Source organism: Labrus bergylta, chromosome 12 (genome assembly GCF_963930695.1).
Source record: "Labrus bergylta chromosome 12, fLabBer1.1, whole genome shotgun sequence".
Taxonomy (NCBI): domain Eukaryota; kingdom Metazoa; phylum Chordata; class Actinopteri; order Labriformes; family Labridae; genus Labrus; species Labrus bergylta.
In genome coordinates this window covers 17,645,384-17,668,001 of record NC_089206.1, presented here as the reverse complement: position 1 = coordinate 17,668,001, position 22,618 = coordinate 17,645,384, and the positions used below count along the sequence as shown (strand labels likewise).

Below are 22,618 nucleotides of genomic sequence, written 5' to 3'. Positions count from 1 at the left end.
AAATGCTACCAATCAGAAGCTATCGAAGACGGTTGTACAACAGCCAACCAATCAGAGTGAAGGTAGGCGGGACATAAACTCGGCCTCCTAAGAGCCTGAACTCTGAAGGCCACTCATTAAGCAGATATAGAAGCGCATCACCCACTCGTGCTGCCCCTGATTAGTGTTAATGATTAACTTTATTGTGGCCTACTTAAACTAAACTGGCGCTACATTTGTTTGAGTTATGTGTGTAAAGCCTCGGTCGTTACTCTTTCCTCTTCCTGCAGTAGCGCTGACTGGCTGTTCACCGCCTACACACACTGCCCACTTGCTCAGGTGACAGCCTCAACAAACCGCCCCCTCCTCGCAGAGATGGAGGAGATGTCTGTGGATGACAGCAGAACTGGAGGACAGAAACAAGTGTTTGCGCCGCTCTTATGAAAGAAGTGAAGATAGGAAACGGGTTTATCTCCCCTGAAGCAGACCAATTACTGCTCCCCGCAAAGCCTTAGTGGCAGTCTTCGACGTCCTTTCGGTCATTTTAAGCCACAAAGCTTAAAATAGAGAGGAAGAAGGAAGCTAACTCAAACTCTATTCAGCATCGGCTTATCTCCTGTAACGGTATCGACACCACCTGGATGCAATGACGGACTCGGTTGTTGATAGCAAGACGGAGGTTAAACAAGCAACGAAATATGTCAAAGAGACCGAAAATGTCGCGGAGAAATATTCGGCATTGACTGTGAGCAAAAACAGCAGTGATGTGAATATGAATGTGGGAGAAATGCCCTCCGCGGCGTTCACCGCAGTCCCGACTCTGAAGACCGTCAAGAAGGTAAGAAACGTGATGCTCGCCATCAGTCACTACCGACGGGCGCAAATGTAGACGGGCACCTAATACATTTAAGCTTAATGCCGTGAAGTAGCCTACACTACTGTACAGCAAGCTGTGGCAGGAAATGTAGCTTGTATGTGGGATATTTAAGGGGAAAGAATCGGCAAATGTAGCATATCACGAAGTTAACAGCAGAAGAAGGTTAATGCATCGTTGAAGGTGATAATGCTGCGTCTTATGTCACAGGCATCCCACTGAGGGATCAAAACATCCCAAACGGACTGCAAAGTCAAAAATAAGATATTTAGGCTAAATAGCCCACTGTGAGATCGAAGTAAATCAATTAGGCTATTTTGTTTTCAGTTAACATATTTGCTTCAGGCTGTTATTCACATTTTTGCATCGTCGTGGTTTTTACAGGCTTAATAGTAAGGTGAAAAAGGTAAAAACATATAATCTGACAGGAGGTGCCTCACTGTCGCCATCCTGTTTATTCAAAATGCCTGCATCATGCCAAGATCATGTAGGCAGGAATCAACTATAAGCCAAGTTGAGCTCTTAAACCTCTGATTCAAGGCGTCTGCAAAGTAAAGAAATACACAGCTCCAGTATACATGAGCTTAGAGAGGGGGGTCTGCACGCTAAGTATGAGCTATTTAAAGAGGGTGCAAGGCTTTGCCTCCTGAAGAATTGCAGTCTGCCATGAATTGAAGCCAGCTTTCAGTTCTTTGAGGTGTAAGGTCGAGAGAATTTAATTTGGTAAAATGAATCCTGCCTGTGCAGAGTGAACTCATCCCGGGGTTCAGTCAGCCTCAGACTGGAGCAGGAGTGTGAGGTCCAAAGTCATTGTGAGGAATAAGAACAGCTTGATTAAAAATGCAGCACAGGGTGCACCTGTGAGAAAAGGTTTTGAGTTTCTTGGCTGTTACGCAACAGCAGAGAACAGTCGTCGTAATAAAAGAGTCCCTTGATGTAGCTGCAAGTATCATTACAGATCCATCCCCAGTGTATTACAGCTGGCTGCAGGCAGTGGGAAACATGGAACAGACAATTAGTGACTCTTTGCTTTTCTACCGAGCTCACATTTTGTTTATAGAAACTCTTTACCTCTGAGGCTACCTAACATTGGCCTTCAGGCTTTATTGTCTGATTACACTTGTTTGATGAATCTCATTGCAAATTTACTTTGAGACTATTTGGATAATAAATATGTTTGCTTGGTGGATTGTGAATGTTCTCTTCAATCCGTCAGGGTGACCTCTATCTTTTTTTTCTACCTGGACACTTTGTGTTTGAAAAAGGTTATCATGTCCTCTTAGAGATCTTGTAAAAGCACAAACAAGGTCACATTTGAAAGGTAACACTGAAGTTTCTTCCGCAACAGCCATAATCACAGTTGTTGCTGGTATTGAATAATACAAGCCTGAATATTTTCTTTAAAGAGCTGGAGGCTGAACAAGCAGTGTTTTCCATATTGTAGCCTTATTTAAAAAATATTGGTTACAAAACTGGAATGTAGTTGTTGCAACAGATTACCATAACTATCAAATTAGATTTTATTGCTTTTTATATTTTCATCTAGGATGCACTAAATGTAATATTATGTTTACTATCTCTACATCTTGATACCAGCATCACATCAGATGGTTCGTACAATAAACATGAAATTGTTCTGCAGCACAGTGACTGACACAAGTTCTGTTCAGCCGTCAACAGACTGACTTAAACTAAATCTAACATGCATGAATGGTCGCTGCATCACGTTACAAGTTGGCCAACACTTTCTGATGTGACGTTCAGTCAACAATTCTTAAGAATTTGTCCTGCCTCTTGAAGCTAATTTAGTGATGTTTTATGGCACTGTTTACATTTCCGTTGTACATAAGTATGTCCTCAAGGTTTGGACAAAATAATCTGATTTAAAAAATGGTGTCTATTCCCAGCAGCGGGGGCTCACAGACTGCTCAATATTAGCTCAGACCTCCTGTCTGACGAGGCAATAACGTGTGCACTGTGAGCCGCCTCAGGGGGCCTGATTGAAAACATATTGGATGGTAGGAATGTGCACTCTGCTTCTGAAAACAAAGCCGTGTGTTATGAATAAATGTGAGAGCCCTGAGTCAAACTGTGTCACCTGTTTACATGGAGAGAAAAAGACAAATGAGAAAAGAAAAACTGAAAAGGGAAAAAAAAAGAAAGAAAACTATCTCAAATTCTAGTTTACAACATGTAAAAGTTGAGAGGCACAGCTGTTGAACTGAGCTGGGTGCATTCACATAATGTACTGAGAAAAATCAATAAATGCTCCAAATTAAAAAGGGACGTGTGTGTGTGTGTGTGTGTGTGTGAGCGAGCGAGTGAGTGATTGAGAGAGGGTGGGTATTTGTGGGTGATTCAAAGAACGCCTCCTCTCTCTCTTCATGTATCTAGCAGTTACACAACATGCCGCCCTGGGACTGGGACTCTGAGTTTTTTCATGCATCATCATTTCTGTCTCTTCTCTGTGGGCTCTTTTACATGGATCTTCAGAAACTGTTCATATATTATTTTCATTATGTCATCTTGTTCAACTACAAATACTCGATGTCACAGGTTCATTAAGGTCAGATGCATATTTGGCCTCCCCTGACACCCTATAGCAGGTGTCAAAATGGAAAGTATAGCAAATTACAGAACAAATACATCTCTACTCACAGCCTCTGAACTTCAGGTTGAACACTGAGAGGTCAAATAAAAAAATGTAAACTTAGCCCCGACAGCAGACCTATTTACTTGTCTCCCTTCAGGCCACATCCAGCCCTCTACTCTTTATTGTGTTACTATTGTGTTTATTTGAGCTATATCACACAAGAAGGAGTGTCTACTTAAAACTAGCCCTGCTGTGATTGATTAAGGAGGCTTCAGGTTGAGTGCTGAAAGTAATCGCCAAAGTGCTTATATTCAGAACAACAGCATGACCTTGGGAGTGATGTTGTTTTCGTAACACATTTCTACAAACAGCATATTTTATCATTTGTAAACATGAGTAAGCAACAACAGGTAACTAATTTTTGTTTATTCTATCATATATTTGGTTTGGGCTACTCAAAAGGGTCTGCAACTTCACTGGAACTCAAGGCCGCCTATAAGGGGGGGGGATAAAGGGGAAAGCTTTCCAGGTCCCAGTAACGAGTTTAGCCAAAACATGGTCCATCCTAATTTTAAGTAGAGGTGGCTACGATCCGATAATATATCAGTATCAGGTCCGATATTGAAGTAATTTACATGTAACATATTGGACTGATGGCGACGCCCCACGTTGCTGATCAAGAAATAAGGTTGGGCACTTTAATCATTTTCAGCTCTCACAGTCTGACTTTAAAGACATTCAGACTGAACTGTAAGAAGTTCCCAGAAATTGTCTCCATAACAACGGTCAGACAAGATGGAACAGCTCCTTCTATATGATAAAAAGTACAATTCTTACATTTTCGTTTCAAAGATTTAATCTGAAAAACCTGACAGCTGTTTCTGCTTCCTGTTTGTATGTGAACACATACTAGCAACATTAACATTATTAATATGGATATGATATAGAAACATCGGAATCAGTGTCGGTATCGGTACATTTGGATCGGAACTGAACAAAAGTGGATCGCTGCATCTCTAATTTTAAGCAACAATGACCATCTTTTATTTTACACCTAAACACTGACCATTACCTCTTAAAGCAACAAGAACACACATTTCCTTCAGTAAAATGTAGCCCGTTTGAAAATGTAAACCCCCTCTTTTTAAAATGTTACCACCCCTTTTTTTTGTCATGTTAACGACGTAAGCGCTCCCAGTGAACTTTACTGTTGCACCAGTCAGTGCAGCCATCCAGGACCTGAACAAAGTTAGGATGCCAGAAAAAAAAAGAAGAAGATTATGAGGGAGCTGGCTCGGGCATTTGACCCAACAAGAACGTGTCAACAAACTTATTTCAGTCAGCTCCAAAGGCTGATGGGAGTCAATGTTAGCAAGGAGGCAATCGCTAACAGTACTGAGCAAATGTGCACATGTTGATTTAAATCATATCCTGGGAGGGCCCATTCACTGGGCCTCTCAGGGGCCTACACATTTCTTCAGGCGGGCCTGCTGGAACTGAACTGTCACTGATAAATATGTAAACATTTACCCTTCTTATTTGCTACTTTATGTATTTCTACACAAATGTTATATAAACCCTGGGCCAGCTTTTAGTGTCTTCACTAGAGGCATAAGAGTCTGTTGACAGTTGTCTTCTATATCAGCACTCAAGGATTGCCTCTTGTCCAATCACATTACTTTGTCAGAACTAACAGTTAACATTATACAATTAAACACTCCTTAAAGAAAGGGTGCGGTAAGTACCCATTTAAATGCTTGGACCTATACCGTTTTTTTTCCCTTTAATTTCTGGTCCTTCCAATAAAGTCATTGAAAAGGCCTGCCCTATAGTAGAAGAGGTAGACTTTGGTGAACCCTAGTGGTGGGGCTGGATCTGGAGACACTGTCTGAAAGCAACACAGAGATGGCACCTTGTTCTATTTTTTTTCCAACCAGGACTTTTCCTTGAAACACAAGCGTATCAGAATCATTTGAAAGATGTCATCATCAGTTTATAAATGTAAAAATGTGATGCTTCGACTTCCTCTATGCTGGCTACATTTGAATAAGAAGAAGAATTTTAAGAATGATAATAAATATTTTTTTATTTTCCAGCAGTTTCCCCACACTCTAAAGTAAAATCAAGTCTCTTTTTGACCATAAACTGCTGTGTTTTTTACACAGTTCGACCAATGATAGAAAAGTCACTATAAGCTGAGAAATATTACACATCCATACTGACTAGTTGCAGCTCCACCATTGGTATTTCAAAGGGGGTTCCTCTAGTTTAACTACTGTATTTGTTTCCAGCATTCTGGCTTTCTTTTATTTTCCCTTCTCATTTACAATTCCAGGAACAAAACGTTATTGTAGCTGCTCGGGTTGCATTCCCTTGAGTTTGTTTTTGGTTTTAGGTTCCTATAATATTCTCTAAAGAGTTGGTATATGGTTATACAAAGAAGATATAGTTCCTGCTCAAAGGTCACATAGTTCTAGAGGCAGGATTAGCAGTCTTTATGTTTTTTACACAACACTGTAATCTGACATGCATGTGTTGATCTAAACATGTGACTGCAGACCGACAGAAGTACAATAATCTTAAATCTACTGCTATCTGAGGAACTCCACCTGTTTGTATTCATTAATGCATTACTTTCTAACCATGATTTTACTTTTAAAATACTTTAGGCTTTCTGTCTTTCACATGTTAATCTTCAACCCACAGTAAACATATACGTGTGGGGTTTAGTCTTCACTGTTAGGTGGCGCTGTAGAGCATCAGATGTGCCTAGCTAAGTAGTTAATGTGACCTTATGCCAGGCCCTCATTGAACCCTTGATGCTGCCAGTTGACAGCCACACCACAGCTTAAGACTGTGACCTGGCTTGCTATCTGAGAGAGAAAAGGTATTTTTAGCTGCCGATGGGACTGGATGGGTTGCTTATTGATGCAGCAGAAGGCTAATGGAAACAGAGTTTAATTTGTCTTCTCAGTCCTTTTTTTTTAAATTTAGTGGTCCAAATTTGGAGTACAGCGTTTAAGTAAAAGTGTGTGTATGTGATATTCCTCTTTTTGTCCCTTGTGGACTTAGCTTTGCAGTTTGAACATTCATTCACGTTTGCTTTTACGCATAAAAAATAACCTCCTGACTTTAGCAGCGGGTTGTCAAGGGCAGACCTAGAGAGACGACCCCCCCCCCCCCCCCCCCCCGCCCCTTCTGTTTAGGGCTCTCTTGCTCGCTCTTCCTCTCTCTCTACGTTGGCCATTAGAAATCAGGATAATAGGCGGGAACCTCCCCCCAGCCCTGCCTGGGAGTGTTCTGGGATAATAGCATCAGGGACACCTAGTACCATCAAACAGAGGACACACCGGCACGGGGAGGTAGACTGGAGACCTGGAGAAAAGCAGACATGGCACTCAAACATGGGCACACGAGAGAAAGGGTGAGTGTCTGCTAATGCATCACTGGGAACTTATCCAGCAGGCACACTTCTATCTCACACACAGATGTGCTGAAGTCACTTTTGGCATGTCACAAATGTTCTGTCTTCTTTCTGCAGTTTTGGAAAAGGGCTTTTATTGAATTTCCTACTCCAAGAGAGGTAGAAGAATGATTTTGTAAAAGATGAGATGACTCAGACAGCTCACCTGTACGATTTGTAGTGTCACTAAGAAAGTCATAATTAATCAGACTAATGTTGTTTTCTTTAATGCTGTAAACACTGTTCGAGAAAGAGTCTCTAATTTTGATGTCTATGATTTGGGGGGAAAGACCAGTGCAAGCGACTGTGCAGCTCTGCTGAATCCTCCAGTGTCCGAACTGATGCAAAGCAAACATTAAAGAAGTATTTTGCGAGAGTATGAGACAGAGTGCACTCTCGATTGTGAAAACAGAGGCATGCGGAGAGCTCCAGAGTTCACACCGTCTCACAAGCTTCTTGAGTTTCTTTATACTGACACAGTAGATTGTTGAAAACCAGGTTTCACTGACCATGGAGAGAATGATTGTGGGATATAAAGTTTAAGACGTAGGGTTAAGACTGTTTTAGCAACTCACAGAAATAATTCACACAATGCAGATGTATCATTCTTATAAGGTTTTTTCATTTAAGATTCTTAAGATGTTGTTGATGGCTTTATGAACCACATTTGATTGATGACTTTGGCTTTCACTGTCTTTACACTTGCATCCAGGAGACATCCTGTCCACATTTCCTTTCATAGAATCTCTTCATATATAGTATTGCTCTAAAGTTTGTTCATCTCTATTCAAAATGACAATCATTCAAACTGAACTTTAAGTATAAGGCATGGTTGTAAATGTCAAAACGGGCAGTGCACATCACACTCAAATGTTACCCTGCTCACTGTTGTTGATCACACTTTCATCTGTTCCCGGATTTATCATCTGTGTGTTGTGTCAACTCCGCTGGCCTGCACGGCAGTTTAGAGTCCAAACATGTTGTATGGACATGTAAAATAAAAGCACAAGGAAATCCTACGGCGATGTGACAGTGGTTGAAGATGTTTGAACTTTACATCAATGAGGTGGAGCGAGTGTTAAGGACGAGGACTAAGCCTTGTATGAACTCAGGCAAAACCATTTACCCCAAACTTCCTTTGAATACGACGCTTTGTATGAGTCAAATAATTAAGAATAAAGGATATGAAAGCCTTTAAATGGCGTTCATGAGCTTTGAACATGCTCGGCCTATACATGCACAAGTAAAACATCAATTGAAAACAATACAACAAGGCACAAGGGAAGGATCATATTTAATAAAGGAAAAAAAGTTTAAGTGTGTTGAGCTTTGTTTTCCAACAACCTGACCTTTAAGCCACAAAGACACCCGTAGGATAACTTGGAAATGTGAAGAGAGATTATGCATAGCACGTCTCATTAGGCTTTTAGTTATTTTAAGGTGACATTGGTTTGAATTCTTCTTTAATGCCACATGTTCTCAGTATTTCAGCCTCTAGCTAAACCTGGAGGAGTGGATCAGAAAGTACCGGTCATCTGATGTGATGTAGGGACTAATATGGAGACTCAAATCTAAAGGACATAGGTTTCAGAACTCAAACCACCTGCAGACTTCTTATTTGAGGAATATGCTGAGTAACTCCTGTATCTGTGACCCTGTCTAGAAAAGTCTCTTTCTTACTCTGGTTATTTATAGAGCAGGTCTGAGCACAACAGAGGCCGCCTGAAGCCTACCGGTGCTCTGTGTCCTGTCCTCTATACTTCCATTTATTGTTAGGTCCAGTGTAGTTCTCTTTTTTTTTTTCTTGACTGTTTCTACTAATTCTTCATGGTCTATCCTCTGACCTGAATTATCAAAGGACTTCTGGGTTCAGCCTTTCTACAGTTTCTGTAGTTTACATCTTTCTTCTGTTTTTGCAGACCGACCATCACAGTTTCAGGGTGTTAAAAAATGATGCTGGGGCGCCGGCAGTCTGGTGTTAGTGCCCGCCGCCCATGTATGGAGGCTATAGTCCTCCAAGCGGGTGGCCCGGGTTCAAATCTGACCTGTGGCTCCTTTCCCCACTCTCTCTCTCTCTCTCTCTCTCCCTGATTTCTGATTCTATCCACTGTCCTATCTCTAATAAAGGCATAAAAAGCTCAAAACTAAACCTTGAAAACACAGTCATTGGATGAATCATATCCAAAGTTTTTTTTATATATTTGATAGAGTAACCCCAGAGACTGGACACTAGAGACTTTAATCTTTTGTTATAAGGGGTCTTGGAAAAAAAAAATCCTCTAGCGGTGTACTGGTCCATTTAATATGTGTTCCAGGCCTTTGATCTTTGGGCCTTTGAAGGGCTGGATTGACACGATGAACCAGAGCAACAACTGAGGCCTGTGTATTTGAACAAAGCATAAAACACAGCAGGAGAGAGGGTCTAAAAATAAGCAGCAGCTCCCATCTTCCTTATCCACCTGAGACTTGCTGTAATGGGCCCAGGTGGTTTACCTTTTGAGGGGACAGTTTGAGTGACTGGAAGTGCCAAATGAATCCAGTTATAAATGTAGAGGATGAACACAAACAAACCTTAACAACTAATGAAGAGGTTCATCACTGTGACTGATTATGATCGCTGTGTAGTTTGAGTTCATCCTTGTTCCTACTTCATTGCTGATACGAAATGAATGTATACAGAAAGAAAGTAAAACTTACACAAAGTCAAGGATAAATGGATTATGTTTGCATTTTATGTTTATTGTGTCCACATTTGTTTCTCTTCAGATCCAGTTTGCTAACACAGAGGACAAACAAGAGTTCAGCAAGTACCCTACCAAGGCGGGCCGCCGCTCCCTCTCTCGCTCCATCTCACAGTCCTCCACAGACAGCTACAGCTCAGGTAGTCCAGAACCTTGCTTTGTCACTCCACCTTCATTTTAAAACACTCACTCATATCTGATAGACTAGAGATCATTTTTAAGACCTCGGACGTCTTCTGTGAATGTCCTTAAATCATCTGTTGGAATAAAGTATGCACATCTATCCCTGAATGCAGTACACAAAGCATATATAAAAACACAGATACGTATTTCTTCATTTAAAGAGGGACAGTGTTCATTAATGAACATAAAAATGTAAATATGTCAGATTATAGCCATAGGCTAATTTCCAACTGTAGCCCCTTGGCAGCTTGGTGGTAAACACGTAAACTAAGTTACATAAAACCACGATGACTAGCAAAACCAATACATCAAGAAATGACAAAAGAAGAACATATACTGCACATTAGTAGAGACACATAAATATACCAGTCTAAAGAGTGGCTGTTTGATTTTTCGTCAGAACAAACCAGTATAAAGTGACCATCAGAGTTAACAGTGCTTAAAGTGCTGCTAAGGGAGGTGAAGTGTCGCAGTATTAAAGTGTCACAGTGCTGGAGTATTGCACATCATTAAGAGGTACTGTTGTAAATTGCACATTTGCCCTACAGCCTGTAACTTTAAAGTGCTGCTGTGATTGCACATGGCTCTATAGCACAGGGTTAGCATACACAGACATGTGAATGCATATACTATAGCATGTGTTTATGTATGCAGTATTGCACTGGGTTAAGGTACATATATGTGTGTTGTAGACATACTGTATCTTCCAGAACTACTGTAGCCTTTTGCAAATATATAATCGTATTCTTTGGAATTTTGTAATTGCAGGTTTGAGACTATATAACGGTGTTGGATTGTAAAATATCCTGTGAATTCTTTCAATTATAACAAAAAATTAAAAGGATTTCCATCAGGATTGTTTTAATTATAAGGAATAAGTACAGTAAGCCAACATATCACTGTCAGATATTTGAAGATTTCACGTAGGTACCAACTTTGAAAATCCTTTATCGTTCATCAAAATCAGTGCACTATTTTTTGCAATAAATACAGACAGTTTATACACACAAAAACTACACACGCACGCACACACACACACACACACACACACACACACACACACACACACACACACACACACACACACACACACACACAGAGGAAATGTTCCCCAAGACTCTGCCCTGCACACAATGGATTTGAAGTTAATATTTCATAATTGGCACTTTTGTGTGCTTTTTCCACAATAGTGACCTTTTGTGTTCTCTGTTTCCCAGCTGCATCGTACACCGACAGCTCCGATGATGAAACCTCCCCCCGGGACAAAGCGCAGGTCAACACGCACGGCAGCACCGACTTCTGCGTCAAGAATATCAAGCAGGCAGAATTTGGTCGCCGAGAAATTGAAATTGCAGAACAAGGTACATCAGAGCTCACACACAGGGGTATTCTAGACCTCATTGATCTATTTTATTTCCCCAGTTATGAAAAAAAGTCTCAATCGACAAAGTTGCCTTCTAGCAGAGAATTTCTGACAGTCAGGTGATTTGAGTTGAGTCTTGATATGTACTCATTAGTCTCCTATGGAATCACTTCAAAAATCTAAATGATAAAAGTCTCTTTCACAGTTTCTCTGTGATTTTTTTCTGAAACAAGAGTTTATAAGAGACATGCTCATGATACTGTTTGAACAAAGAGATCCTTGTATTACCTGTTGTAAATCTGTTCACAGATACATATCAGATAGCGTCTGTTTTGCTGCTTGGACAGTATTTGATAACGGTTCTCTTCTCATGATGTCTAAAAAGCGTATCACCCAGGGTTCGGGCTGGGTCAATATTATTCTGGAAACATGATCGGAGGTCTTTGTCTTAGTCTTGTTCATCATTCGTTACTTATTTCTCCTCCATCATTCTTCTTCCCTTTCAGGTGTTTTTTTGTACACTTGCATGCTCATCTCTCTCTCTCTCTCTCTCTCTCTCTCTCTCTCTCTCTCTCTCTCTCTCTCTCTCTCTCTCTCTGTGATTGAGAAGTATGTGTGAGAGCCTGACGAGTGTTCTTCAGGCTTGATGCCTGGGCGGCAACAGCTGTTATTGACAAGCTGTTTAATCAGGGTCCATTTTTCATCCCTACTAGAAATGATTAGTTTATTATTCACAAGACCCACTGTTCTTCTCTGCTCTTTTTTTCCACTGTGTTCCCCCTCAGACATGTCTGCCCTGATCTCCCTGAGGAAGAGAGCCCAGGGGGAGAAGCCACTGGCCGGGGCGAAGATAGTGGGCTGTACCCACATCACGGCTCAGACAGCAGTACGTCCTCTCATCCTGTTCACCGCAGATCACTGTGATTGTTACATCCATCCCTTCTTCTTCTCTGCCTCATGTTTATGTATCCTTCATAACCTGATTAGGTCCTGATTGAGACTCTGGTAGCCCTCGGGGCCCAGTGCCGCTGGACCGCCTGCAACATCTACTCCACTCAGAACGAGGTGGCCGCTGCTCTCGCTGAAACTGGTGAGATCCTCTCTTTCGTAGGCAGACGTAAGGTTACATGTTTTCTTGGATAATGGTTGATTGTAGCTAAGTTGCTTCACATCACCATTATCAAGTAGAGGAGTAAGAAATGATTGGTGCACTTCAGAATACAGATATTGTGTTTTGTGATCAATTCAACTGGTGGCAGTGGTTTAGTTTTGTTTGAACACCCTAACGTCAGCTGTTTGACCTTTCCGCTCCGATTTAACAACATAAACTGAGACTGGAAGAAGTTCGGAAAAAATGCTAGGAGGGTATACACAAAAAACTACATTACCCAAGGAATAGGTTGGATAACAAAGGGCAGAGCTAACAATATCAGGTTTATCTAAATGTTTGATATCGCTTCACCAGATTCTTCCTAATACTCAGCCATTTTTTTACGTGTAAATACCGATAACTTTGTTACCTGTCATCGTTGTATATTTACAACTCAAAAATGAAAAGAACAACAAATATTTATCCTAAAAAAGATCTTAATATAAGCGTTGCTGTGGACCCTGTTCCTTGAATTTAAAAACATTTTGAGTTTCAACTTAGCTTTCTTAGCTTCACTCAAGCTAATTTACAGTTAACATGAACTGTAACCAGTGTCTTCAATGCTTTTAAAATGACTGCTGCATGTATGTATGGAATAGGTTGCTGTGTGATGAACACTAATGCAATATGTGAAGAAACGTGCATGTGTTTTCACTTTGTAAAGCGTAGCTAATGGTCCTGTTGGACATGCAGCTGCTGGGTCCTTTCTCCTCTGACAGGTGTTTGTGTGTTTTGTGTCATCCAGGGGTGCCTGTGTTTGCCTGGAAGGGCGAGTCAGAGGATGACTTCTGGTGGTGCATCGATCGCTGTGTCAACACGGAGGGCTGGCAGGCCAATATGGTATCTACCTGACGATCCCACGATTCATCTAACACCAACCTTTGTCTGCTTTCTTTTATCTGTTCTAAGACTAGGCTCCCCCACACGATCATAACAGTGGAGGTAATCTTCAGATCTCTGTTTGCGTCTTAGATCTTGGACGATGGCGGAGACTTGACCCACTGGGTGTACAAGAAGTATCCCAGTGTCTTTAAGAAAGTGCGAGGTATCGTGGAGGAGAGTGTAACTGGGGTGCACAGGTGAGATTTCAAGTATTATTATTATTCTCCGACACAGACAGATTCGCTGCAGCGCAAGTCCACACTGAGTTGAAAATGTGCGTACCAGAACTGAGACCTGGCATGAGATTTGAGCGTACCCTCCGCTCACGTCCAAATTGATAAGTGCCGAACTTTGCGTGGAAATGACCTTACACCCATTTTTCTGCCGTAGCTTTGACTTGTCTGTTGCACAACTTATTCAGACAATGATGGACTTCAAAGATAAAGGATGTATCAGAAATGATCAAATCATGGGAGTATTTGTTGGTCAGAAATATCTTGGTTACCTGCTTGGCACATGAACAGGGTAGCTTTGAAAAGTGAGCCGCCTGATGTGACTGTAGCGTGTGAGAAACATGACAGAGCTGTACAGGTCACTGCTGCTGTGCACATACGTCTCTCAGTGGAATCAATTAGTCAGACTCTGCAGAAAAGGAGAAGGTCACACAGGAGTGTTGTTTGTGGATAATATGTGTGTGCTGTGTTTGTGTGTCTGCCTCAACATGGTTTCCCATGTGTCCTCTCAGATTGTACCAGTTGTCTAAGGCTGGCAAGCTGTGTGTCCCCGCGATGAATGTGAACGACTCGGTCACCAAGCAGAAATTCGACAACCTTTACTGCTGCCGCGAATCCATCCTGGATGGGTGAGGAGAAAAATCATCGAGAAAAACAGTTGACAGTGTTTGCAAACACACCTCTGCTGCTTTTTTTCACAGTTTGAACAGTTTTTATTAATATCTGGATGTGCAGTGGATAAAAGTGTCATCTTGTCTTGTGTCTGCCAGCTTGAAGAGGACCACAGATATCATGTTTGGAGGAAAACAAGTCGTAGTATGCGGTTATGGAGAGGTGAATCATTGCTTTAAAAAACACAACAAAAGTAACCTTAGCTTCGCAGTTGCAGGAGATCTGTTATTCCATATTTGTGCTTACGACTGTTACACTGTCCTGTGGTGTGTAGGTGGGGAAAGGCTGCTGCACTGCTCTAAAGGCCCTCGGAGGCATTGTGTGCATCACAGAGATTGACCCCATCTGTGCCCTGCAGGCATGGTGAGTCACTATTCATTAACATTCAGCAGCGCTTTGTTAATGTGCTTTCCTGAGTTGTGCTTTTGTCTCTATGTTGTGCATTCTTTAGACTGTGATTCTAAAATGACTTTTTATTCTCACCATTTATTTTGTTTAGGTTTGTTAATATCACATCTTTTTAAACGACCATATTCTGTTTGATCATTATCCATCCCGTCTCTTAAACTCTCTTCACAATGATTGTATAACCTACTCTGTAAATCTTTATTTTTGATGTTCATTTTATCAATGTATTGTTATTTGTTGTTTTAATCTCTGCTGTGTAAGGTGACCTTGAGTGCTTTTAAAGGCGCCTTGAAATAAAATGTATTAGTATGTATGTATTATTATTATTATTATTATTATTATATCTCTGTGTTTTTATACAGCATGGACGGCTTCCGAGTGGTCAAGCTGAGCGAGGTGATCCGACAGATGGACGTGGTGATAACTTGCACCGGTATTGTCCCCCATGCAGTGACAAACATTACTTCTGCTTCAGGAACCATAGTGTTTCCAGCTAAATGAATAAATGCCTTATATACGTAGTTATCATAGTTTAAGGCCAAAAACACAACTTTACATCTGAATGTTAAAAAGGATTTTTGCTAGGTGACAGAAATCACAAAACTTATTTGCATGTTTCTATGAATCCATTCTTTAACAGAAAATATATTTTTGATTTGGATTCCTCTGCAATCACAACACATTCTCATCTGTAACGATGGCTCTGCTAAGACATCACACTATGTCTCCTTTTATTTATTTGTTTTTTCAAAAGGTAACAAGAACGTTGTGACCAGAGAACAGCTTGACCGAATGAAGAATGGTTGCATCGTCTGCAATATGGGACATTCTAATACTGAGATCGACGTGGTAATGTGTTCTGTTATTACTATTAGAGCTTTTCTCCAGTACACATTGTTTACTTCCCCTGACCAAATGTAGTATGTCTTGATTTCAAGTATCGATCAGTCATGTGAACATTGAATCAAAGTCAATGCTACAGTGTTCAAAATAATACTGCCACTTTCTGATTATCTTCATACTGTGACTATTGTATGTAGATGGTAAAAAGCCACTTAGAAAATTAGGTGTCTGAAGCTGCCTTTTAAAAGCATAAATAGAAGCTGCAGAGTGTGCATAGGAAAAGGTTTCCAAAGTTCAAATCCATAAATTCAAAGGCACGATCACCTTTTGTATTCAGCCGGACAACGAGGGACAACATGTAAACCCCGGTAAGAAGCCCTGAGGGATGTATAGGTGATGTAGGGATGGAGTCAGAGATACACTCTTCTTCATCTTAAACTTCATTTGGTACTAGTTTTTGTCTGAATTATCTTAATTTATTCTCCATATAGCCTCTAAATGTATATGTTACCAAATGAAAGACACTCTTTGGGTTACATAAAACCCTCTTACCTTTGTTCTTTGTTGCGATCGTAGGACTGAGGTGTCTTTTCTGTCCTCAGGCGAGCCTGCGCAGCCCCGAGCTGACCTGGGAGAGGGTCCGCTCTCAGGTTGACCACATCATCTGGCCAGATGGAAAGAGAGTGGTTATGCTTGCAGAGGTGTGTAATCTGTTAGAAACAAACTGGGTCACTTCAAATGTGATCACAATGAATGCCAATTAAGGCCTCACTTTCTCCGTTCTGTGTTTCTGCAATACAGTTCATTTCTGTGCTCTGTTATTCCTCAGGGTCGCCTCTTAAATCTGAGCTGCTCCACTGTGCCTACGTTTGTGTTGTCCATCACTGCTACAACTCAGGTTAGAGGTTTCTCCCACTCATCACACCACCCTGCTCATCTTTAGTAATATGTAGTCTGTGAGTCTTACAGGGCTTTCACACTTGCAGAAAACTGCTGATATTTGCCGGAGCAGCTGTATGTGTGAACAGAAACAGCTACATTTTTTGTTCTGAACTTACCCAGAGTTTTCTCTTCTTCGTCTGTAGGCCCTGGCCCTGATCGAGTTGTTCAATGCTCCAGAGGGGCGTTACAAACAGGACGTGTACCTCCTGCCCAAGAAGATGGGTAAGAATAAACAGAAGCAGTTTAAGTTGAACGATAATTTGAGACTTTATATGAAGACGATGACATAAAAATGCAGTTTTCAACTCGTGCTGCTGCCCATCTCTCATGTCAACCTTGTTTGTGTTGCTCATTGTTGACACTGTGTGACCTTAAATGACACCATTCAGTGAACCAAAGATGAATCCAATAGTCTAGACTCCTACCTGTGTCTTCCTTACAGATGAGTATGTGGCCAGTTTGCACCTACCAAACTTTGACGCCCATCTGACGGAGCTCTCTGATGAGCAGGCCAAGTACATGGGCCTTAACAAAAACGGCCCCTTTAAACCCAATTATTACAGGTAGGTTTCATCCACGGTTTGTCTGTATCCCCCCCCCCCCCCAAATCAATTGGACTAACCCAATTTGTAAAATAACACTGTGTTTTGTCCACAGGTATTAATGAGACTGTCTAATGGTGAGATCTTCAACACACAGTTGCCCTGGATAAACAGAGATATCTATTTTATTTTCTCAATTGCTACAAAACGGAGGAATTATTTTACTTATGCTGAATGTAACTTATTCATAGCACTTCAGACCTGGTGTTACGTACGGAAAATAATAGTGAGATTTGTGGGAAATATAAGATGTATTACCAACTCACATTTTACATGTCTTGTCATGTGGTAAAAGAAAAAAGCTTGCTCGCATGCTTTCATGTCTACGTACTTATTTAGTCGCTTCTGTTGGTAGATCAACAAGTTACTGATTTATTTGTTTACCATATTTACGCACTGTGCCAAAGGATACTGTAAAAATGGAAAAGATACCATTTTAGTTTCGTCTGTCAAAAACATGAATATTTAAGGACATTCCATTAATGAGGGTTTATGTTGAGTGAAAAAGAAGAACTCTGTATTTAAATATATATTATGTTAGAATTGTTAAAGATGTGTGTTTAATAATCTCACTCAATGGTATCTGCATACATGCCCATAAAGGTAACATCCAGTCACACTTTAGATAACAACACTACAATAATGAAGTATGTCACGTTACATAAACGACACCACTCATGATGTTTCTTTAAGTTTCATTTATGACAGTGTGTGAGTGCATTTTAAATAACCGACACTTGGTGTTGGCAAACGGAAGACAACAGTAGATTAAAATGTCATGTTGTTAAGATTACAACCTCGATCCATTCCATAAAAGGAAAACTTGAAAAGGTGAATGAAAATACGCCTGAAACACACTTATACTCCCCTCTTTTAGTTTCCATTCTCTGATTCCAATCCCAGCTAAGGATTGTGTGACTGAAGAGTAAGTGATGCTTCGACTGGATATTTCCTTACTGGGCCATGATATAAATGTGCCTTTTAATCATTTCAAATGTGTTAATATCAGCACTAACCTGAATTAAATGAACATTCCTATTTTTTTGTAAAATCACATCTATTAGCGGCACATATAATGTCTTCCTTTCACTGCTCCTGGTAATAATCGTGATTCTGATGTATTTTGAGAAAAAGTATTAGATTTTATGTTTGCCATATGATTGTTGCTGTCTTAATTTGATCCAACAGGGTCACCTTCAGTACTATTTTCTGTGATCAAAATGCATAAGTGTATATGATGTATGTTTAAAAAAAATGCATTAAATCAGCAATAAAGCAAGTTCTTTGAACAGAAGAAGATATTTTTGGTGTGATGTGTTTACAGCTATGAAATCAAACCAGAGAATGAAAAAGAGAGGCCTCTTTTCTGGAGGTCAATGCTTTGGTACATGTTTTCTTTTACTTTTTGGGGGGAAAGCTAGCATTAGTAAGCATAACACTTCTACATACCGTCCTCTATGTGCCACATTTCCTACATGGTGTTCCCTCTCAGTCAGCCCTGCCTGCCCAGCGTCACTCTGCTGTCCCACTCTGGAATATTCACCAGCTCTCGCGCACTGAGCCAGCTGCACTCACTGCTAATATTAACAGTTGAGTCACAGAGCTGGGAAGAAGGGGTCAGGGGGACTGGAGGGTTCTGGAAGCATGGTAGTGACTATAAAAGCAACTGGTTGAGTCAGGCCAGGCATTAAAAGAAGCACACAGAGGCAAGAGCTGACTGAAAGAAGACCACTACAGGAGACTCTGCTGAGAGCCTTCATCCTCTTTGAGCAACACATTATCACCGACAGTGAGTAGAAATTTGTTCTGAAATGTCAAATAGATAGTCAGAACTTAATTAGTCAGGGAGTAGGCTTTGTTCCATGTTGTGATGGATAAAGGATTTATTTGCATCCCCTTGTTGCTTTCTTTTTATCAGTTTTTTAATGTTACCTTCAAAAGACATTTAAACTAAGCTTTGATCATTTATTTCCTCTGCCTAAAATAAATTGTTTTTACTGATTGAAGAATGTTGCAATTTAAGTTAAGTAAGTCAAGCAAAGGAGGTCTGGGACATTTCCATTGAGGATTTCTATTTTAAGGAATTTATTCATTTAAGGGATAAAGGAAACCGTTGAAATAAGTTGTTTAAGTTTATGCTCAGTAGCAATTAAACGTTATTATACTCAATGAATCATGTACTAATCTGTAAAAACTATGCTGCATTGGTTAATGCTTTAATGTTCAGCTATAGCATAGCAATACATTGGTTCCCTGAAACCAAAACCATTGGTGTGTAAAGAGTGCAGTGAGCTACATCAGATTCAGATGGCCAGGTTGACTAGAACCATATAAGCACAGTCCATTTACCATGTGTAGCATTGAAAAATTCAAATGTGGTGATCACCTGTTTTTTTCTAGGAACTCTGAAGCACTAAGCAAGATGTCTTCAGCTAAGGGTGTATCAATTGGCATTGATCTTGGAACCACCTATTCTTGTGTTGGGGTTTTCCAGCATGGCAAAGTGGAGATCATCGCCAACGACCAGGGAAACAGGACCACTCCCAGCTATGTGGCCTTCACTGAAACCGAGAGGCTCATTGGAGATGCTGCCAAGAACCAGGTGGCCATGAACCCCACCAACACTGTCTTTGATGCCAAACGGCTCATCGGGAGAAAGTTCAACGACCAAGTTGTCCAGTCTGACATGAAACTCTGGCCTTTCAAAGTGAACAGTGATAACGGAAAACCAAAAGTCCAGGTGGAGTATAAAGGGGAGACCAAGGCCTTCTTCCCGGAGGAAATTTCCTCCATGGTGCTGGTTAAGATGAAGGAGATTGCTGAGGCCTACCTGGGACAGACGGTGTCCAATGCAGTCATCACAGTTCCAGCTTATTTCAATGACTCCCAGAGGCAAGCCACCAAGGACGCTGGTGTGATCTCTGGACTGAATGTTCTGAGGATCATCAACGAGCCCACAGCAGCAGCCATTGCGTACGGCCTTGATAAAGGCAAAAGAGGAGAGCGAAACGTGCTCATCTTCGATCTGGGTGGAGGTACCTTTGATGTATCCATCCTAACTATTGAGGACGGCATCTTTGAGGTGAAAGCCACTGCAGGAGACACACACCTAGGAGGGGAGGACTTTGACAACAGGATGGTAAACCACTTTTTAGAGGAATTCAAAAGAAAACACAAAAAGGACATCAGCCAGAATAAGAGGGCAGTGAGGAGGCTGCGTACAGCATGTGAAAGAGCAAAGAGGACCCTGTCCTCCAGCACACAAGCCAGCATTGAGATCGACTCTCTCTTCGAGGGTATTGACTTCTACACATCTATCTCAAGGGCTCGCTTTGAGGAGCTCAACGCAGAGCTTTTCAGGGGAACACTGGAACCAGTAGAGAAGGCTCTGCAAGATGCCAAGCTGGATAAGTCCAAGATCCATGAAATTGTCCTTGTTGGGGGTTCCACGAGAATCCCCAAAATCCAAAAGCTCCTACAGGACTTCTTTAACGGCAGAGAACTGAACAAGAGCATCAACCCTGATGAAGCTGTGGCCTACGGTGCAGCAGTCCAGGCTGCTATCCTCATGGGAGATACTTCAGAGAACGTCCAGGATCTGCTGCTGCTGGATGTGGCTCCTCTGTCTCTGGGCATCGAAACCGCAGGTGGAGTAATGACACCTCTGATCAAACGAAACACCACGATCCCCTCCAAGCAGACACAGATCTTCTCAACATATTCAGATAACCAGCCAGGTGTGCTGATCCAGGTGTTTGAGGGTGAGAGAGCCATGACTAAGGATAACAACCTCCTGGGAAAGTTCGAGCTCACAGGTATCCCACCTGCTCCCAGAGGTGTACCCCAGGTGGAGGTCACTTTTGACATTGATGCAAATGGCATTCTGAACGTGTCTGCTGTGGACAAAAGCACTGGTAAAGAAAACAAAATCACCATCACCAACGACAAGGGTCGTCTGAGCAAGGAGGAGATTGATCGGATGGTGGAAGACTCGGAAAAGTACAAGGCTGAGGACGATTTGCAGAGGGAGAAGATCACAGCAAAGAACTCCCTGGAGTCATACGCCTACCACATGAAGAGCAGCGCTGAGGACGAGAGTCTGAAAGGAAAGATTAGCGAGGAGGATAAAAAGATGGTGATTGACAAGTGCAACCAGGCAATCTCCTGGCTGGAGAACAACCAGCTGGCGGAGAAAGACGAGTACGAGCATCAGCAGAAGGAACTAGAGAAGGTGTGCAAGCCGATTGTGACCAAGTTGTACCAGCAGGGAACAGCACCAACTGGAAGCTGCGGCAGGCAGGCAGGAGGCAGCTCTCAGGGTCCTACTATTGAAGAAGTGGACTAAAATCATGGATGGTGTTTAATAAAAAGAGATCATAGCCTTTTCACTGTTGTTTGGTAGTAAAATAGACAAAAACATTTTATTGTTTTTCTCATAATATTACTTAATAAAAATGTTTTTTTTAATTCATATGTATTTATGATTTATTTGAATGCTAAAAACTGTTGCACTTAATAAATCAACGCATCACCTTTGCAGGTTATCCAAGCATAGCGTTTCTGACTTTTTAAAAAAACAGTGTGCCTTTTCTAAACAAGTTAGCAGCGAAGTATGTTAATTTTTCAGGCTCTTTTAAATAGACCAATATGTATTTCTCTGTAAGTCATGCAAAGAAATCTGAGGCTTGTCAAACTGCATTTGTAGACTGGTATTGGTTGCAATAACCAATAATAAATTCTAAGCTTGAAAATGGTTTTACAATCTGTTGTAACAATCAATATGTTGTTATTGAGAGAAAAAATGAAGGCATTATAATATTATATAATTTGGTAAATGTCTCCCTTTCTTATCTTTATACTCAATGGATACTTCAGTCCTGTATTTGTTTTTAAATACAATCAAAATATAGCATTCAAAACTCATTGTAAACTATCCAGACAGGATTAATAATCCAGTAAATTCTGTGAATATTTGAAGTTCTCCCTTGTGAAATAGCATCTGACAGAACTTCATACAGAATGTGACACATATAAGGTAGCTTTCCTTTTCCTGTTAAAAATTGCATTTATTCTGGTGAATGCAAGAATGGTCACCATCAGATGGTTGGGAGAGATTCTCTTGTATGCTGATTTAAACTCCACCTCATTTCAGACTATAGATGTATATTACTAATTACTAATTAATTACTAATGCTGTATTTACAACCTATAATATAAAGGCACTGCAAATCCACTCAGATACTTTCTATTAACCTTGATTTGAGTTCTGTCTGGTGTCATAGTTATCCTGAGAAGAGATGTAATTAGACAAAGGTCAAAGCGGCAGTATTGGTTTACACTGGATGTGCATATAGCGCAAGGTTTTGCATGATGACAAATCTATAAAAGGCACAACAGGGTCCACTCTCTGTATTTATTCATTTATCATCATTTTTAAATTATCTCAATAGAGCACTTTCATTCTGTTATTTTTAAGAGTTGACCAATGTTGTTCACTGAAACCTCCACTAGGTGGCAATCTTAGGTTATGTCAGTAACATCAGGATTTTTCTTCTCCACACTTCTGAGCTACCTGTTGGATCACATTTTGTAGTAGCCCTTTCATCAGTTGAATCAATTTCTTAAGCTTTTTAAAAGTTCAATTATTAAAACAGCTGCAGAGGTTAAATACATTTAGAGGTAAATCTGCA

General features: G+C 40.9%; 2 protein-coding genes across 4 annotated transcripts; both read left to right on the top strand.

Moving 5' to 3' along the window:
• Positions 1 to 316: 316 nt before the first annotated feature.
• On the top strand, positions 317 to 18,229 carry ahcyl1 (adenosylhomocysteinase-like 1). Of its 3 annotated transcripts, none has more exons than XM_020632215.3 (17): positions 320 to 817; positions 9,676 to 9,790; positions 11,051 to 11,194; positions 11,982 to 12,082; positions 12,184 to 12,286; positions 13,092 to 13,186; positions 13,319 to 13,425; positions 13,974 to 14,090; positions 14,232 to 14,295; positions 14,408 to 14,496; positions 14,904 to 14,974; positions 15,296 to 15,390; positions 15,987 to 16,085; positions 16,214 to 16,282; positions 16,470 to 16,548; positions 16,769 to 16,889; positions 16,984 to 18,229. In XM_020632215.3, the coding sequence occupies exons 1-17, from the start codon at positions 626 to 628 to the stop codon at positions 16,988 to 16,990; spliced, it is 1,668 nt and encodes a 555-aa protein (XP_020487871.1). In that variant the 5' UTR covers positions 320 to 625; the 3' UTR covers positions 16,991 to 18,229. The 3 variants fall into 3 exon arrangements, with proteins under 3 accessions (XP_020487872.1, XP_020487871.1, XP_020487873.1); XM_020632217.2 differs by lacking the exon at positions 320 to 817 and adding an exon at positions 6,719 to 6,870; XM_020632216.3 differs by lacking the exon at positions 16,984 to 18,229 and having other exon boundaries at positions 317 to 817; positions 16,769 to 16,893.
• Positions 18,230 to 18,366: 137 nt separating this feature from the next.
• On the top strand, positions 18,367 to 21,395 carry hspa1b (heat shock protein family A (Hsp70) member 1B). Its single transcript, XM_065960893.1, has 2 exons — positions 18,367 to 18,717; positions 19,329 to 21,395. The coding sequence occupies exon 2, from the start codon at positions 19,351 to 19,353 to the stop codon at positions 21,271 to 21,273; it is 1,923 nt and encodes a 640-aa protein (XP_065816965.1). The 5' UTR covers positions 18,367 to 18,717; positions 19,329 to 19,350; the 3' UTR covers positions 21,274 to 21,395.
• The last annotated feature ends 1,223 nt before the right edge of the window (positions 21,396 to 22,618 follow it).

Excerpts from the sequence above, each read along its gene's own strand:
- ahcyl1 (XM_020632215.3), top strand. The coding sequence starts at position 626 with ATGACGGACTCGGTTGTTGATAGCAAGACGGAGGTTAAACAAGCAACG. Across the intron at positions 13,426-13,973 it reads AGTGTAACTGGGGTGCACAG|ATTGTACCAGTTGTCTAAGG; the intron begins GTGAGATTTCAA and ends GTGTCCTCTCAG. Across the intron at positions 14,497-14,903 it reads ATCTGTGCCCTGCAGGCATG|CATGGACGGCTTCCGAGTGG; the intron begins GTGAGTCACTAT and ends GTTTTTATACAG.
- hspa1b (XM_065960893.1), top strand. The coding sequence starts at position 19,351 with ATGTCTTCAGCTAAGGGTGTATCAATTGGCATTGATCTTGGAACCACC.